The sequence below is a fragment of the Betta splendens genome, chromosome 1 (assembly GCF_900634795.4).
Source record: "Betta splendens chromosome 1, fBetSpl5.4, whole genome shotgun sequence".
NCBI lineage: Eukaryota > Metazoa > Chordata > Actinopteri > Anabantiformes > Osphronemidae > Betta > Betta splendens.
In genome coordinates, this window is record NC_040881.3 from 5434788 (window position 1) to 5452901 (window position 18114).

Consider the following 18114-nt stretch of genomic DNA (forward strand, 5'->3'; position numbering starts at 1 on the left):
AGCCATTATTGAGGGGCGCTGATATCTATATGAAAACTGTATAATATTTTTTTATTTGATTTAAGGTCAGATCTCCACATCAAATGTTAAATGTGAAATATATTAGTTTCAGCCCTAATGATGGATTTGATAGAAATTATGAAATCATTCAAACGGTAGGTGATCGCGATATTGTTTGAAAATTCACTTTTCTATAAACGAGTTATTTATTAGTAACAATCGATTTTGAAAACTGTCCAGACCAGACAAGAAACACATTACACCTGTTTTAAAGTCCTCGCATTGATTGTTTTCATGGTCATGTACTAGCAGCTTGGCCTCTCAACGTCCCCTGTAAAGTCAGTCGCCTGTGAAGCACGTTGAATTGCATTAACCTGTACTAAAGGTGCCACACAAATGAAGCTTTATTGATTTATTAATTGGTTTAAAAACTCCTAAAGATTGTGTAGCGGCAGCGCAGGAAGGAAGAGGTGGAGGGAGGCATGCGTGGGTGGACAGGTCTCAGGCCGTGACAGATAGCTGGCATTAGAGGGTGTCAGCTGGCAACTGTGGCACTGTTGGGAGAGGGATGAGCGTGGCGGAGTGCAGAGAGGAAGAGTGAAGGAGTTAATGGTCTGTTTGGCTCGCTTTAGCTTGTCTGATGCTAATGGCCTCGCGGCACAAGGATAGACAGAAGGAGAGAGAGCACGCAGACACGAAGCCAAGCGCACACGAGCTCCCGGACCCACACGCCTGCTGTCTCCACTCTGGTTATGAGCCCTAGATGATTAACAGCTAATTAGGACCCAATCTGGAAAGGCCATTAAAAGCCTCTCACAGTAAAGGATTGTGTCGCTGTGCAAAACGCTCGTTGTGAGAGAGAGTCGCGTGGCTGGTAATTAAAAAGGGGGGGGGCGGCAGAAGACGTGAAAAATCAAGTGCAGCATGTTTTGTGCGGCAGCATCACTGCTGAAGTTCGGCGCTAACCGGGGTCTCGAGGCAGCCGCGGAGATCAGGTCGCTCGTCGTTCGTACCAGGAGGTTGAAGCCGAGGTTAAGAACTTGATCCCTCCTCCACCAGATAACTACACGACTCTGGGCACTGTCAGCTCCTCTGACACGCTGTTACACGCGCATGACGGCCGCTCACGTCTCGTCTCTGCTAACCGTTAGCGCGGTAGCAGGTGACCGCGTGTGCACAGACATGTTTACCTGTGCTGTCTTGTCTCCGGGCTTTAATGGGGCCACGGATTTGGAGCAGCCCACAGCTGCAGACTGTTATACTGTAGTAACATAGCTCACTCTGACTCCTCTAATGATGCACTGAGCCCAACCAAAAGGGATTTTAGTGCTTGTAAATTGCTATACAAACTGTATGCAGTATTTATGTGACCAACACCAGCAAAACATTAGCATTCATGTTTAAGCTTTCTGAACCAGCCGACCTGTTTCTACAGGGTCCACTCGCTGCCCGTGTGTCTCCTTTGGTTCCTTCCAGTGATCTGTGCTCGCGTAGCGCTGCTGACACACGGGAGAGACTGGCGATGCGTTGCCTTCGGCCTTCTCCCCCCTTTTATGAAGCGGCAGCTCACTCAGAGCAGTGACAGAGACGTCAGCTAAAGTGCCCTCACAGAAACAGAGCAGGAGCCTCCCCTTGTCCAATGAGCAGAGCCCAGTGAGTGACACGGGGAGGGTTGACCACGGGTCACCGCCACCAGCCTTGTTAAACGTTAGAAAGCAAAGTGCACGGCGCTTTTTAATATTTGTACCATGAAATTAGCAATTTGTGTGAGAGACTGGAGCTTTGCCCGCGGCTCTGTTTGGTTTAGGACTTTAAAATAAGCTGTTGTCAGTGATGAGCTCTACTCTACTGCTGTTCAGTGTGATGCTGATCTGTTGGTGGAGCCTCACATGTTACCTTACAGCTGTTGCGGTGACCCCAGAGTAATCCTGCCTGCAGCAGAGGTAAACATTTACATGGCTGCTCAGCGCTAACAGACGGATGTCATATTAGTATGAGCCAAATCACCTTTACCCTGCAAACCTCATATTCTGTCACCCACTTTGAAAAGGCCTCTCTGAAGTTTGTCACCTTCATGTGCTGACAGCTCCTCACACTTCCAAAAAACTCCAGGTCCATTACCGAGCTCTGGAAACGCTCCCATATGATAATACTGTGCATTTTTACATAAATGAATATCGCGGGCAGCGCTTTGCGTCGAAAGCCGCGATAGGGTCGCACATTGAAACGCGCCGGCCGCCAGAACGTCAGAGAGCGGCCTGTCTGCGCTGGGATCAGACGCCCGCTGGGATCGGCCGGTTCCCACCAGCAGCGGGCCCCGTAGGAATCCATGTGTGAGCTGAGGTAAACCACTGCGCGGAGCAGCCGCTGGCCGCTGTGATGCACTTACGCACTTGTGAATGACTGAGTGAGTGAAAAGTGCACGTCGCCCCGCAGTGCACAGCTTACCATGTTAGCATAGTGCTAATCTATTCCCCCGGCGTCTCAGCTGAGAGCCTCGTTGGATGGGAACTAGCATGTGGGGCAGAGGGGGTTATCTGGCTAATGTCAGGCAGCGCTCACTGTGGGGGCATTGTCATGCATAAGAGCAGACATGTTTACTGTGTGCTCAGTGTTTTACGAGCCCCCCCTCCCCCCCTCCTCCTCCTCCTCCTCCGCTTCTTCATCCTCCTCTTCGGTGATGTAATGGAGGAGGCCGATGAGAGCCTGAGAAATGGGATGATCTACTGCCGCTGACACGCTCACTCACTAATGTTGTCCTTCTCCCTTTTCCCGCACTCCTCCATGTTTTCGCTTTACTTCTGCCGGAGTCTACGTTTGTTCCTTTTGACTCTCCTTCACGCTGATTTTCAAGGAGACACAGAGTAAAACTCTCGATCATTACAACTGTTTTACTGAGGTTAGCAGTAAAGTTAGCAACCCCACTAACTATTATTTCGACTGCTACCGTGAAAATGACCTCAACAACTATTGATTCATTAGGTTCTAAAATGTAAAAATCAGCAAAACCATTGAATGTTTTTATTTTGCAGACATCATAGCCACATTGTAGCTTAACTACCGAAACAGTTATTATACAGCCCTTATAATGTAAGGAGTGACCTTTTCCATTTCCCTTTTCTTTCCACCCACACACACACACACACACACAGAGCCACAGATCCCAACACTCTAATAATCTCTGTCTTTGAAAGCTAACTACACTCGCGCTGATCACTTGCCTCATCCATCCTCATCATCCAGCCCGTGTTGAGAAGCCCCCACACCTCCAGACGCCGCTGCGTCCTCCGGCCAACTCGATAATCATCGGAGACAACAATGCTTCTCCTAGCAGCTATCCAAACATTCCCTCGTTCAGCACGCTCCAAAGCCCTCCTCAGTGGTCCCGCGCTCCTTTAATCAACTCTGACTGTTGACTCAGCTTTCGCTCACTTGATCCCTTTTGTGGATGCGTCTCGTATCGTTGCTGATGTATTTGCCTGCTTCTTGGCCCCTCTTCTGGGTGTGGGCGGACAGATGGTTAGATTCTCAGCAGGTCGCTTGTTAGCTGCGGCTGAAATAATAACAGACAGTTTCATCTTGTTACTCGCTTGCAGAAGTGGCTTCTTCAAAACATTTTAACCGAAGACGTAAATATTTCTAATTTTTATGCCAGATTAGTATAAGTGACATCATTAGCGTGCATTCCAGCCACACTGTCCTATTCCCACTCAACTCTCACTGCGCATTGTTTACACTGTTGTCTGTGCTGCAAATAGGACCACTTAGTGCGTAGTCACAGTTTATGCCAAAGCATTTGTCTAAGACCAAATGCACCATGCAGTGTTTGTTTTCGGGGACGTCTTCCCAATCGCGGCTCATTCTGCTTCTTTTCACACTAAAAACATGATCTGCTTGCTCCCTCAGAGACGGGAGCAGCGAGCGGGAGCGGGAGCGAGCCGAGGTTCGGGTTTCAGGTTCCACTTGCCAGCCGAGCGCCTCCGTTGACCCATAGCCAGAACTCTCACAGTGGTGACCTATCTAATTAGTAGATCTGAGCGGAGGGGGTGCAGTAACACACGCAACCCATCTGGGCTTCTCCCAGTGTGTGTGAATATGAGAATAAAGGAAATGGTTTGTTAGCCGTAGCCGCTCCGAAGCTCTCATTCCTTACGTCACCCGTTGCTTTTTCTCTTTTCCCCGTCCATGTTGGGGGCCCCTCTCTCCTGGCTGGCTACAGGCTTCCTCGGCTTCAAAATGACAATCCGCTTCTCATTTACAGCCGGCTAATAAGCCCTTTAATCAGAGGGCTTGTCAGGCTCATGGCATGGCAGCTCTCGGAGAGATCGGATGACTGGACGGAAAAACAGGAGGGAAAAAATGGAGCTGCGTTAAGAATGAGAAATGAAAGAGCGAGAGGGGGCTGTTGACTTAGAAGGAGGAATATGGAGGTAAAACATGAGGGGTTGACGACCTCCTCGGGATTAACATGCTCAAAATACTCGGAAATGTGCAGGAGTGATTGGATTTAACAATTTGTTTTAATAAGACGCGGAAAAAGAGGACAATAAATCTGCTTTAACTGCTGCTTCAGAGTCATTTAGCTCTCATCGCGCGGTTTTCAGGATGTTTTGATCAGCTTGTTCTCAAACAGCCGCCTTAGCATATACAAGCCTGACAAGTGTTTGCTTTATTCATCCGTAATCGATACAAAAGAAAACAGCCTGCCGCTGACAACGCCGCGCGCAAACATGTGCACTTGATTACGCGCACGTGCACGCTCCCCCCCCCCCCGCGTGCGCTCGCATCACCGCCGGCATGCAAATGAGCGGATTGATTTGTTAAGTGACATTTCAGCATCCTTACAGACAGTTCCCCATAAGTCCTTAAAAGGGTTTTTAAGGGCCAGCGAGGGCCGGGAGAAAGCGTCCAGCGTCACCTCGTTAAGGCCCCACGTGAAATTCAGCTCAATCCCGGCCATAAAGCTAAACCGCACGCCACAGCACGGCACCGAAACCTCAGCGATGGGCCCAGCGTGGTTCCTGCACACGCGGACAGGCAATTATACTGGGGAGAAGGGAAGAGGTCTAAACTAATGTAAAAAAAAAAAAAAAAAAAAGAGATGATTCAAAACCGCCTACAAGCAGAGAGGATGACAAGATGGGAGATTGTTGGGAGACTTAGAATAAGCTGTTTTAACGTGCACCAGCTGGTCGACTGCAGTCAACGGCGTCTCGACGCGAGACAGCGCGCCTTTAATTTCAAGGGGTGAACATGTTCAAAGACGTCTTGTCAAACGGGCACGCTCGCAAAGTGAGCACGAAATTTCAAACGGACAACAGGATAAAACCTGACGTGGACGGGTAGAACTGATTAGCTGAAGGACGCCGCGTTTCCACGCGCGCTCGGAGACCATTCCAGACTGTTGTTGCTGCTGTAAACAAGTCACGGCTCACAACAAAGGGGACCCCCTGTGCTTCAAGGGTGCACTTTGTCATCCGTAACAATAGAAATGTGGGATTCCGGTGATTTCTACCCCCTATCAGCATTTACATAAAGGCATGCTAAATTATTCATTAATTATCAGAGAGGCCCCAGTGGGTGGAGATGACACAAACACTGGCTGCTAATTGGCCCATCAATAATCCTGCCGGGTGCTTGTGAAGTGGCACCAGATCCCACCTCAGGAATCTACTATCTGCTCCAACCTTCTGCTGCGCTCTCTCCACAGTGGGCGCTGCATTAGGAGACGCTTCCACACCTGCTCATCTGGCACGTGGGTCGCGGGCCATCAATACGCGGGTCGGGCCGCTGACGGAAAGCCTGGCGGTGTCCGTTCCCACAGTGCAGCAGCAGACGTTAACCTTAACCATGATGTGGAGCAATTACCAAAGCCTTTCAGCAGCAGCGGGTTAATGAAGTGCAGCGGCCGCGCTAATGAAGGAACGTGTCACCGGGTGCAGTGTGGCTGAAGCAGTCGCAATGTGGTTTGGAAGGAGATCAGATCCCGAGCTGCTTCCTGTTTGGTGCAGTATTTGTTTATACTGGGAGCAGGTTCTATTATTCTTTATTACGGTAGAATTTTGTTTCTTGACGACTTAATTGCCAAAATGTTCCCACGATGCTGCTGAGAGGGAAGTTTCAAAATAAAGCTCTCCTTTTAGTTGCACACTGATGTGACTGCATGGAGGCTGTCTTCAGTCCAGTGTTCCCCCAAAGGCAGATCATATTTGAGTCTGAGATCGGCTGAGGTTGAATTCCTTCACCTAGACTTCAGTCACGAGGAGCCGCTGAGTCTTTTGTAGGACAGACGGTGACAGACGACGCAAATACAATAATACACAGCCAGAGCCAATGCCAACACAGCGCAGGCACAAGTAACACACACACTTCCACTTCAGCCTCTCCACCTCTCCGAGCGCTACATGAAAGCCATTTCCACAGAGGCGGGCCTCTGGAGGGCGAGCTGCAATAACACGGCTGCTCTTTGTTTCCCCCGCTGATTGACAGTAGATTGCAGCGCACATTAAATGCCCATCAGACCCTGCTTTAGTTTTAGAAACTGCAGAGCAGAGACCGTCAAAGGTCAAGGCTTAGCGCATAATGAACTGATCTCTCCGTCGTCTTACACACACACACACACACACACACACACACACACACACACACACACACACACACACACACACAAACTTGAAACTCTGTGACTGCTATTAAAGTGAGTTTGAATAAATAGGGGTTCTGTGGATTGTATGGATTGTAACATTAATAAGAGCAATTGCCTTTAAACCCACTGACGTGCTGGGAATGCGTTGCTGCCAGACAGACGGACAGACCTGGAGTCATACAGTACACTCCAGGTCTGCTCCAGCTTAATAGATGGGGGGGCTACAGTAGTCAAAAAGAACACGCTTCATCTCCATCTGCAGCCATCAGAGCAGTATTAGATGTGCAGTATAGCGTGTATAGTAACATGTAGCCTGGGAGTACTGAATTATACTGAATTAACAACACACACACGTAACCTCACTGGGATTTAGTTTTATATTATATTCTGAATGCAAACACAAACCCATAAAAATTAATATTTTAACAACCAACAGTGCAGACAAGAAAATGTTCCGTTATTGTACCTGAGAACAAAACCTTCATCTCCCATCAGGAACCAGCGAATCGAGTCTAAATTATTAACACCGTGAACACTGCTCAGCTTCTCATCACTTCAGATTATGGAATTTGTGACAGCAACAAAAATTTGAGCTGCAGCGAGAACCTCATCAACCCAATGCACGCCCCCCCACCTCCTCTCCTTCCACTCGTCCGTCCTGATTGAAAGTTGTAATTAAGAGAGAAGGGAGGAATTAGATGCAGAATGAGCTGTCAGAAAGTCGCATTTAAGTGAGGGATGCGTTGGCCTGCGCAGTAAAAATTTAAATGATATAAATTGCCATTTAAGTGTAGCACAGGCTAATGTTTTGTCACAAATTAATGTGACACAAGGCAGCAATGACAATCAAGGGCTGCCTCATTCTAATTTGGTTGTGTTTAGAGGCCTTTTGTGAGTCGACAGCTTTACACAAATTAACACAATTGCCCGTTTTTATGAGGAAACCATAAATGTTTTTCCCTCCTTTGCCGGCTAATGAGGAGAGAAAACGGCTTGTGCCTCGGCGTTATGGAGATGCAGAGCGGCGACATGATGCACTTATCTGCCCACAAGCGGCAGAGAAAAGAACAAAGACAGCAGCCGAAACGACTCCCTAATGAACTACAAGAGTTTTCTAATGTTTCCACGCTCCCTCGTGATCAGATATGGATTCACGGCGCTTTTTGGCTCATTATAGGAATCATTGGCAGATTCTGCCAGGAGATGCTGCTCCGTCCCTCGCCGGCGTGTCTGCACCCTTTGACTTTCACCACACTCACCATCTTCTCCCCTCCCCTCCGCCCGCAGGCGCTGGAGAGCGAGTTCGTGTCCTGCCAGCTCCACCAGTGGATCGACCTGATCTTCGGTTACAGGCAGCAGGGCCCGGAAGCCGCCAGGGCGCTCAACGTCTTCTACTACCTGACCTACGAGGGCGCGGTCAACCTCGGCTCCATCGGCGACCACATGCTGAGAGAGGTAACGGCTGGCTGGTGCAGGGAAGCGCTTATCGCCGTGGACTTAGCTCGCTGGGCGCATTGTGCTGGCTAAGGGGAAAATGCTGTATTACAGTAAGTACACTCTCCAAATAAGAGCATGTGTCCGTCCTGCGCCTGTGGTTCGGGGAGAGCTTTGATGCCATTAGCCACGTTAAATTGGTTGCAGAGTGGCGTGGGAGCGCGGCGCTCGCACTCTCCCGGCAGGTACTGCTGAGCGCAGCCTTTCCCCAGTGCGATGCCCCTGAAAGCAAAGTGTTCCGCCTCGACGCCTTAAAGCGGCCTCCTCGGCTTTCATTCATTATTCATGCGACGCACTTTGAAGCGAAAGCGACCACAGCAAACACAAGCCTCCAGAAGAGCAGCTCAGGCCGAGCGCGAGTCAGAGGGTTTGTCTGATTGTCTGGGCTCGTTGTCGTAATCGCGCGTTCACTGAGGGTGGTTGGAAGCGGAGCAGGTCCGCGTATATCAAGCAGCCGAGAGGCTGATGATCCGCTGCCCTTCATGCTCAGTGATCAGACCGTCATATGCACCAGAGGTAGATGTCTGATTTATCACCTCATTCACCCTAATTCCCATCCAGATGTGCACACACACACACACACACACACACACACACACACACACACACACACACACACACACACACACACACATTCCCGGGGGCACCGGTCATGTCCACCCGCAGCCCAAACCCATTACCCGTTCTCTGGTTAAGGCACACGCTATCACAGTTGGCTCACTGGCACTACACTGTATATTGCTTTCTATTTTACAGTGAACTGTTACTTAATTAGTTCGGTGATCTTCACTTTCGTAGTAAACACACTGGTGGGTATTGGTGACCCCCACTGAGCTCCCTGCTTTAGATTGTTTGAGTCATCAGCTGCTTTAGAGCACAGATGAATAAATCATAGTTTTCCGTTAATATTATGACATTATAAACACCTTGCAGCACAGACAGCAGATGCAAATCTAGTAGTTTCACTGTTTATGTTTGTAAAGAATGCTTTTCACTTTGATTTGTCCAATCTGCTGACTTCTTCTGTAGCAACACCCCCAGTCTGAGTTCTTTAATTAGTTAAATAAACCAAAGGTGTGTTGTCCCTGTGAGCTACGCCGCGTTTCTCCTTTAATGGAGGGAAGCGTGCGCCGTCTGAGCACCACGTGGAAATGGTGGAGTCTGGGCCTCGTCACGACCGGTGCCACGGGGGCTCCGGGTCCGAGGGCGTCCCCAGAGCCCCCCGTTACTGAGTGACAACCGCTGCGGCTGGAGCTGCGGTCTGGGCCGGGTTAGGCCACACCGGGACAGGGCCGAGGCTGTTCAGTGTCAGGTAGACGGGTCACGGGACGGGGTGGGGGTGTTTGGATCGGAAGAGGTCCGAGACCGTGGGATGGGGCCGCGCGTTCCCCCCCGTTGGTCGGTTCTGCTAGCTCCAAACCGCCATACAAGAACCCACAGAGTCCAGAAATATGTGTGGCTCGTACCTTGATATGTTTATACATACACATTACATGTGTACATGCATTCATTGGCGTGTGCGTGGCTTTGTATATTTACGCTTGCTCATCAGCATAAATGCACACGGCTGTGTGTTTGTGTGTTTGGAATATCTCAGCACAGATTAGGGGCGGCTGCGGAGGCCGTGATTACTTCCTGTCCTGCCGCCACAAGTCCAAACTTCTACCCCCTTCTATTTTGGCAAGAAAATCCCACACCGGCCTGAGCTCGGTGTCAGTAATACCATACAGTAGTTATTGTACTCGGAGACGGTGTTATTGGCTAGATTTGCATGAAGGCCACATGTTTTACATACGGATCCATCTTGTCCGGTGGACGAGTAAATCAAAGAGACACGCGAGTGGAGGGCGTCGCAGCCATTTAAATGTATAGAATAGAGAGAAGCCTCATCAGACATGGGCCAGCGCCCCCAAAGGAGATTGGCCTTGTGGACGGCGCCTCGTATAATCACCTGAGCATCGCATTGGCATATAGGGAGAGGACATGCTGACCTAGACTCAGCCGCTTGCCGGCGTTCCACGGCCTCATAAATGTCTGCGCCGCATCTAATGAAGATGGGTTGAGTGGCTTTGGGAAGTCTCTTCTACACAATAGCTTAAACACAACGCTGCACTCAGAGAAGGGCGGGCACTCTGACCTTGAGTGGTGCCCTGACGTCCCCTCTCCAGCAGAGTAGCTGGAAGTGAAATGGAAAGTGTGAGAACTCTGTCGTCATATTGTTTTTAATAAGAATGGACCTATTCAGGAATCTTCTTTTGAATCAGTTCAAGTTTCTTACCTGTCTTCAGGTCAGTATATGATGCATAGAGCAAGTCCAGGCACCGCTGTGGAGACAGTCCTAAGGTTTCCAATCTGTTGAGGCCGCACCGAACTGCACACATTGCGTTAAAGCTGCTCCTCTTGAGTTTGTGCAACACATCAGGCTGTAAAACATTTGTTACTTGGACACAATCAGATTTATAAGCAGTTCTGAGTCATGTCATGTTTTATACTCACGCTACACTAACAGAGCTGGTGGTGAACATGCAGTTCACTATTCTTTGCAGAAATCCACCAGAAGTGAAAATGAGAAACTGCTGCGTGATTCTTATCCCCAAAGAAGCAGACGGGGCTTTTTTTTTTTTTTTTTTTTTAACGGGCGGTTGAAATCGTTCCATTTCTGGTCTCTGGTTTGAGACAATGAGCAGAATCACTTCCCAGAGTTTTTCCTCATGGAAATACCATATGCAGGCTTCAAACATGAGCTCATTCTCACAGGCCTCGCCAAGTCGGGCTCTCACACACACACACACACACACACACACACACACACACACACACACACACACACACACACACACACACACACGAGTCAGGGTGCACACCAACAAACTGACAGCTCTGTCATAATTTTGTGTTGGCCGCTCTCTCGCTGCTTGTCCTTTTCATAAACCGTCCATCACGCAGTGTCTGTCTCCCATGATTTTCTACGTTGTGTAGTTTCTGCTTGATGATGTTGTCCAAACTTGCAGTTGCAGCCTTTTCTTTAACTTGTGATCGGGTGTTATTTGCTTAGACTATTGAAAAAAATCATCTTGGTGTGATCATTGCTCAGACTAATGTGTAATTCATGTTTTCTGATTCCTACAATCAAAGCATTTTTTATGATGGACGATGACCAAAGTTATTTTATTTCTGAAATTTATTAATTATTATTTAATCTATTAAAATATTTTATTGAATTGGTGATCATTTTAATTAAAAAAAAAACTTTTTTCATTTGTTGTTATTTTTCTTTTCTAATTTTTTTCTGATACATAAACATGGATTTAGCAAATGAAGGAAAATCTCTCCATTCAGTGGCGCTGAAGTGCTGTAGCTTCTGGGCTGTACGTCAGACAGAAACGTAAACAACGGATTAAGCAAAATATACAAAAGGATTAATCTGCGGTGAAAAGCTGTTTGTTGAAGTTTTAAATAATATTGGGAGACACGGACGCGTGGGCGTGTCCCGCTCCTGCGCTGACACTGAGCTGCGTGATGATGTCCAGAAGCCGCTCGGCCGGCGTCTGCTCTGACATTTATGGTCCTATACCTCTTCATTAGCACCAGCTAACCAGCCTGCGAGCCTCGGCCCCACGCTCGGTCTGGGCCGGGCCGGGCCGGGCCGGGCGGATAAGTTGTGAGTCCGGCAGTGAGACAGAATGTTTCTACAGCATGAATCAATGAGTGCATTGCTGCATTCATTTCTATGTGACAGTGTAGCATTTAGCTAATAGTGATGCAACCTGAGGTCATAATGTCTAATAAAATATCCTATGAGCGTATTCATTCCTGTATTTGCCTCAAATCTAATATGTCTTCTCTTTCTGTGTCTTCAGGCTGTTGAGTCTCAGATCAGGAGTTTTGGACAGACCCCAGGTCAGCTGCTTATCGAGCCTCACCCCCCGCGGAGCTCAGCCATGCAGGTGGTGAGTAGTGCAGCGCCCGTGCTCTTCACGCTGATCTGCGGCCACGGATGAAGTCTCGGCTTTGAAAGCGTCTAGGCTCATCGTTAGCGAGGTGTTTGTGGAAGGGGAGAGGTTTGCGAGCGGAGGTTCTGCAGGAAAGTGTAGGTCTGAGCCAGATTTCCCACCTGAGCTGGAAGCGGAGGAGATCAGTGGACGAGTGACGGCTCTTTAAGGGCCAGAGAGCGGAGTCTAGTGATGGACCCGAGCCCCATGAGTCCCTATTAGCGCGGTGTCCCTGCGGCGCTGACAGCTGGCCGCGTACACACACACACACACACACACACACACACACACACGCGGGCTCTAACTGGGTGAATTCCTGTGCTGTGTGCTTTCCCAAACATGGCTGCGCCCCCGTGTGCAGCTCCGTGCTGCTTTTCCTCGTGCTCTTTGCTTTCTCTGCATTGCGCCCCGTGAACGCGGCGGCGGCGTCGGCCCGTGCTGCCGGTAACGATCCTGTCAGGGCGCCTGCTTTCGTAGCTGTCACACCCGGCGGGTTCACTCAGGTCTGCTCCTGATGTTAAACACTGATGTTCCTCCTCTTTACACGCGAGCAGGAAAAGGCTCCACGTTAGAGCCTCTTCGTACAAACACTAAATAGCTTCTGTCGAACTACAGGAAACGACCTGAAATCACTGGCTTATTTTGTAGGTCACACAAAAAAAACACACAACATTCCTTAAAATGTTACTACATGCACAAGTCGTGTCCTGATTATAAAAGTCCAACCACGAGCTTTGTTTTTCTGAATGCAGAGTGGTTTTCTTCCTTTTCGTTGAGCCTTGAACCTTGAGCCAAGCATTTTCCCGTCTCACTTGCTGCTTACTGTATGTGCTGCTACCGCTGTCCTGCTCGAGCTTCCTAACTTTGTCTCTCCCTCTCTTTCGCCCCTCTCCCTCTGATCTCTCCTCGCTCACATCGACTCCGCCGCCTCCCTCGCCTTCTGTCTCGCCGTCCGCGTTCTCCTCCGTGTCTCGCCCCTCGCCACCCCCCCATCCCCACCCCGCGTCCTCCTTGTCCGTCCCGGGGGCCTGAACAGTATCTTCTCCTGCAGACGCCGCTGATGTTCACAGAGCAGATGCAGCAGGACGTCATCATGGTGCTAAAGTTCCCGTCGAACTCTCCAGTGACCCACGTGGCGGCCAACACTCAGACCGGTCTCACGTCGCCGGCCATCATCACAGTCACGGCCAACCGCCTGTTTGCAGTTAACAAGTGGCACGGATTGACAGGTGAGGCGCTCGTGAACACAGGGCAGCTCATCTTAATGTCTTATTAATGCGAGAGTGGACCTGTCTCATGTTTATGCATACGTTGATCTGAGAGACTGTGTCCGCTGGGTCACAGGATCAAATGTGACACATGCAGCAGCCAGCGTCGTCTCTTACGTCTGCCTCCATATTTCAGACCCTGTTCTACTCTGGAAGAAACCTTACATTCGATATCCGCTAATACTGTATGTGAAGATGGAGACTGATGAGTTTTCGTTGGATCGCAGGGTCACAGACCCAACCTGTTTAACCTAAATGATGAGCTGACGTCATGAACGCAGGACAGAAGCAGCTCAGTGAGCGATTAGTAAAAGTGCAGCTTGTTGGTGGCAAACGTAAAGCATTTTGTTGGAGCCCAAGGACTTCTGGTGTTAAGGCCTTGGCAGCTTATGGTGACACACGGGTCCCTGGTTATAATTTCATAATGAACTGAAAGCCAGTGTCAACTTCACAAGGTCACATAATTACAATATTAATCCAATCTGTCTTCTCCTCTGTCAGGTCATCAGGGCGCAGCGGTGCAGGACCAGCAGTACCAGCTTCCTGTGGAAATTGACCCGCTGATAGGTACTTTGTCGTCTCTGACTGTATATGTGTGTGTATATATATATAGGAGGATTACTAGAGTATAGAGAGAGACGGGAGAGAGAGAGAGAGAGAGAGAGGAGAGAATAGATGAAGAGAGGAGATATATATCACTGTATATATATTATATATATATACTGTATATATATATATCTATCTATATATCTATATATATATATTATCTATATGATATGTATCTATATATCTCTCTATCTATATATATCTATATCTATATCTGTTCTCTATCTCTATCTGTCTATCTATCTCTCTGTCTCTATTCTCTATCTCTCTGTCTATCTATATCTATGTCTCTCTCTATCTCTATCTCTCTCTCATCTCTCTGGTTATATCTATCTCTATCTAGTGTGTGTGTGTATATATATGTGAGACTTTTTGATACTGAGGTTGTGTCTACCAGCATCTTGGTGACTCATGGTGGTCTGCTTTTCTGTCCCTGGACAGTAGATTAGAGTTGTTTCTCAGCCTCAGCCCAGTTCACGTCTCATGATATAGACCCTGCTCTCACACTAAACCATTTACATGCAAATTGGAATGCAATGAGCTGTGGCCTAAGCCAGCGTTTCATCATCGACCCCCCCCCCCCCCCCCCCCCCCCCCCCCTCCTCCTCACCGTCCCCCCCGCCTCCCCTCCCTTCCTGCATCCTCTTTGGTTTAATTTGAGTGGAGGGAAAGGACGCGTGTCAATGGAAATGAATATGAATGTGGTAATAATGTGTGATTGAGAATGCACGGCGGACGCCTGTCAGGACAATGCGGGCGCCTCTCATCCTTCACGACTTGTTGATGAGCGGGAGGAGAGTGCCGAGCCGCGGTGATGTATGGGATGCGCTGGTGGAGCAGGGGGAGACGAGCCACTTCTATCTGCTCCCGCCTTCGCCGCCGCTTTACACACACGCACGCACGCACACACACACACACATCTGCGAGGGCTGCTGTTCTTTCTCTGAGAACGCTGTGGTCACTCTCAGTCTCACCAGACCATATCCACAGCTTTTTTATTTTAACACTTGACTACTGAAAAGAAGCAGTGTTTAGCCTCACATTTATCTCGCTGCCTCTGTGTAGTGCCATAAATGTATATTATTAGTGTTTACAGTATTTAATCATGGCATATTTGTGTAATAGCATTACACTATAATATATGCACATTTTTATGTAATTTAATCCTCTCTAATCTCAAAGTTACTGTATTCAAACAGATGCTGTCTTCTCTCGCACATTTTTAACCTAATCATAGAAAATGCATTTTTGTGTTTGTGGGAGTTTTACAGGAGGCCGGTCGTATATTTACCAAGTTTGCGTTCCAGCAGAGCTTTGAGTTAAACACAGTAAATTGTGCTGAGCCAGCTGTGGCTTTGGGCTTGAAGCATCACTGGTAGCAGGTACAATAAACTGGACCTCCTCACTCACAGCGCTTTTGCTCCTGCCAGACAACAAAAGTCTTGAAGGACACGTCTCTAGAAAAAAAACAAACAAGTGCGAAAGTGAATAATTTAGCTTCTAACCAACGGTAGCCTCACTGCGCAGCCAAGATGAATTTACAGCCCGACTCGCGTGCTGTTCATATTTTGTGAAGAATTCCGCGCTATCATTGCTCACGCTCCCACACTCTTGTGGAAAATGTGAAGTTCTGTAAACTGAACGTCTAGGATGTTTTATGGATTCTTTCACAAATCTTCTGTGCTGCTCGAGGTGCGCGCTCCATGGAAGGTTGGCTCATAATAGGGCTAAACAGGACTGGTTCTGAGGTTCTGTACGTTTCTTACAGCCTACTTATCGATTTCCCGTTTTGTTCCAGCCAACAACGTGGGGACTCACCGTCGGCAGATCTCAGATCTGCTGGACCAGAGCATCAACATCAGCTCGCAGTGCTTCGTCGTCACGGCAGACAACCGCTTCATCCTCCTGTGCGGCTTCTGGGACAAGAGCTTCCGGGTCTACTCCACCGACACAGGTGCGTAGGCAGCGCGTGCTGGTGCTGAACGCTGAACCGCTGACACATCGGAGGGAGAGCCGGGCCTCCGTGGCCTCTCCTCTAGCACCATCCTCAGGACGCACTCCTTCCGCTGCTGCCCTCAGAATCGCCCTTTTCGCACGCTGCAAACAGCTGCTAGCGGCCTTCGCGCTAAAACCCGATAAGAGTTAGTTCAGTCGTTTGTTATTACACAGATGGTTTGCTCTGCTGAACCGGACTGTGGCCGCTCCACTGCAACTGCTTTGCATATCATTTACACAATTAGATTGAGATTCTCTGCTTATATTTTGCCAAATCAAGGCCGAGACCAGCAGCCTGTTGGAGCTTCACATCCCTGAAGCGGAACTGCTATTTAAACTGCTATTTACCTTTACCTTAACTTACATATTACCTCTGTTTTACATTCTGCGTGTCTGTCAGTATGGATGCATAAACTGATTTCTCATTCTAACCCACAGCATGATGTGTAATGACCGTACACACACACTAACGCCGCCAGGTCAGGGGTCCTAAATGAAACTGTCTGAAGCTTCATCTTCGCACGCGGCTCCTCGCCCCCAGCCCCATTCAGCCTCCCGCATGCGTCTATACAACGCACTCTGATTCAATTTCTACAGGGCCAGGCCCTCGCTGTGTTTAATAGAGGAGGGAGGGAAGGAGGGACGGGCGCCCAGAGATAGCTCTATTGTGTCGCTGCCACCGGGGTGTGCGGCCGGAACGCGAACATACTTTAATCGCACGAGCTCAACAGCTGCCACCAAGGTCCCCGAAGCCCCCAGGTTAAAGAACTGAGGGGTTTTATCAATTACGAGGCTTGATTGGTACACGTGCACACAAGCTAGCCTCCAACGCCTGCATGCACACACATCCAATTTTGTATGTGTGTGTGTGTGTGTGTGTGTGTGTGTGTGTGTGTGTGTGTGTGTGTGTGTGTGTTCAATAGGAGGGAGCATGGTAGCCATTACTTCTGCAGCCATCATTACTTATTTCCAGTGTTTATAAAGATGTCAAACATTTCACATCTTGGATGTCTCTGTTCTCCTTCAGAAGATTTGTCAGTGACCCGCCCAGTTTGCGTAATAATGCTGATATTCTCCAAGAGGTACAGCTTAATTATCCGGCGGACAGTGATTCCGACGCCCAGACAGAAATGTCATGTGCTGCAAACTCTCCACTGTTTGACTGCAGAGGTCACACGTTGAGCGGTGTAATGAGTCTTCGACAGCGAGGCAGCGGAGCCGTGGTCTGGAGATCTGACAGCAATTAGCCTCTTTATAAATACACATGGAGCTCACTTTGTGTGTAGCGACGCACACACACACATGCGCGGTTGGAAGAAATGTTTATTCTTGTCTAGGAATTAGTTGAAGTCTAGTCTTGTAGAACAATTAGCCGAGCAGGCAGATTATCAAAAACAAGGAGAATTCAAGGAAGCCGTTATTTCATATTTATATTTATACCTAAAGGTGAAAAACATCCAATCTTCTAGTGTTTTTCTTAGTCACCATTCAAGAATGTGTCTTTTTTTGGTATTTTCTGTTGCAGGCAAACTGACTCAGATCGTGTTCGGGCACCGTGACGTGGTGACGTGTCTGGCCCGCTCCGAGTCGTACATCGGGGGAGACTGCTACATCCTGTCAGGCTCCAGAGATGCCACCCTGCTGCTGTGGTACTGGAACGGCAAGCACTGCAGCATCGGGGAGAGCCCCGGCAGTAAGTACACACACACTCGCACAAAGAAAATGCAGCCCGTAATGTGAGCGCCACACACACAGGCAGGTTTTCTCTGAGTGCTCACTCTCCCAGACAGATGTGACCGTGTGATTTACGGCCTCCCTCTGTAAAGTAACAACTAGTTTCGTCTGACCAGGCCGGGCCTGCTGCATACAGATTGGATTTCGCAGCACTGTCACACCAGGAACAGCTTTAGATAATGTGTTTGGGAGAGAGAGAGAGAGAGAGAGAGGGAGAAAGTGAGGGTCGTTTAAAGATGTTAACTGTGATGTTGGGGATCGTTGGCCAGCACATGAAAGTTCACCACCGTCCGAGGGCCACGAGGTCACGCCAGGCGATAAAAGTGAAAAATGTCACGGGCCTCCATTCCGTTAGCGTAACACATGGCATCGGCCATGA

General features: G+C 48.8%; 1 protein-coding gene across 11 annotated transcripts in view; it reads left to right on the forward strand.

Annotated features, from left to right (window-relative positions):
* lrba (LPS responsive beige-like anchor protein) overlaps window positions 1-18114 on the forward strand; it is a 127771-nt gene that overhangs the window by 103241 nt on the left and 6416 nt on the right. For 8 of the 11 annotated variants that reach the window (XM_055510004.1, XM_029151127.3, XM_055510010.1 and 5 more), the window contains 6 exons: window positions 7934-8101; window positions 12001-12090; window positions 13169-13361; window positions 13902-13967; window positions 15805-15960; window positions 17527-17694. In XM_055510004.1, the coding sequence (XP_055365979.1) occupies window positions 7934-8101; window positions 12001-12090; window positions 13169-13361; window positions 13902-13967; window positions 15805-15960; window positions 17527-17694 (841 nt within the window). The remainder of the gene's footprint in view (window positions 1-7933; window positions 8102-12000; window positions 12091-13168; window positions 13362-13901; window positions 13968-15804; window positions 15961-17526; window positions 17695-18114) is intronic. The other 3 variants (XM_055510013.1, XM_029151248.3, XM_029151239.3) reach the window with 1 other exon arrangement.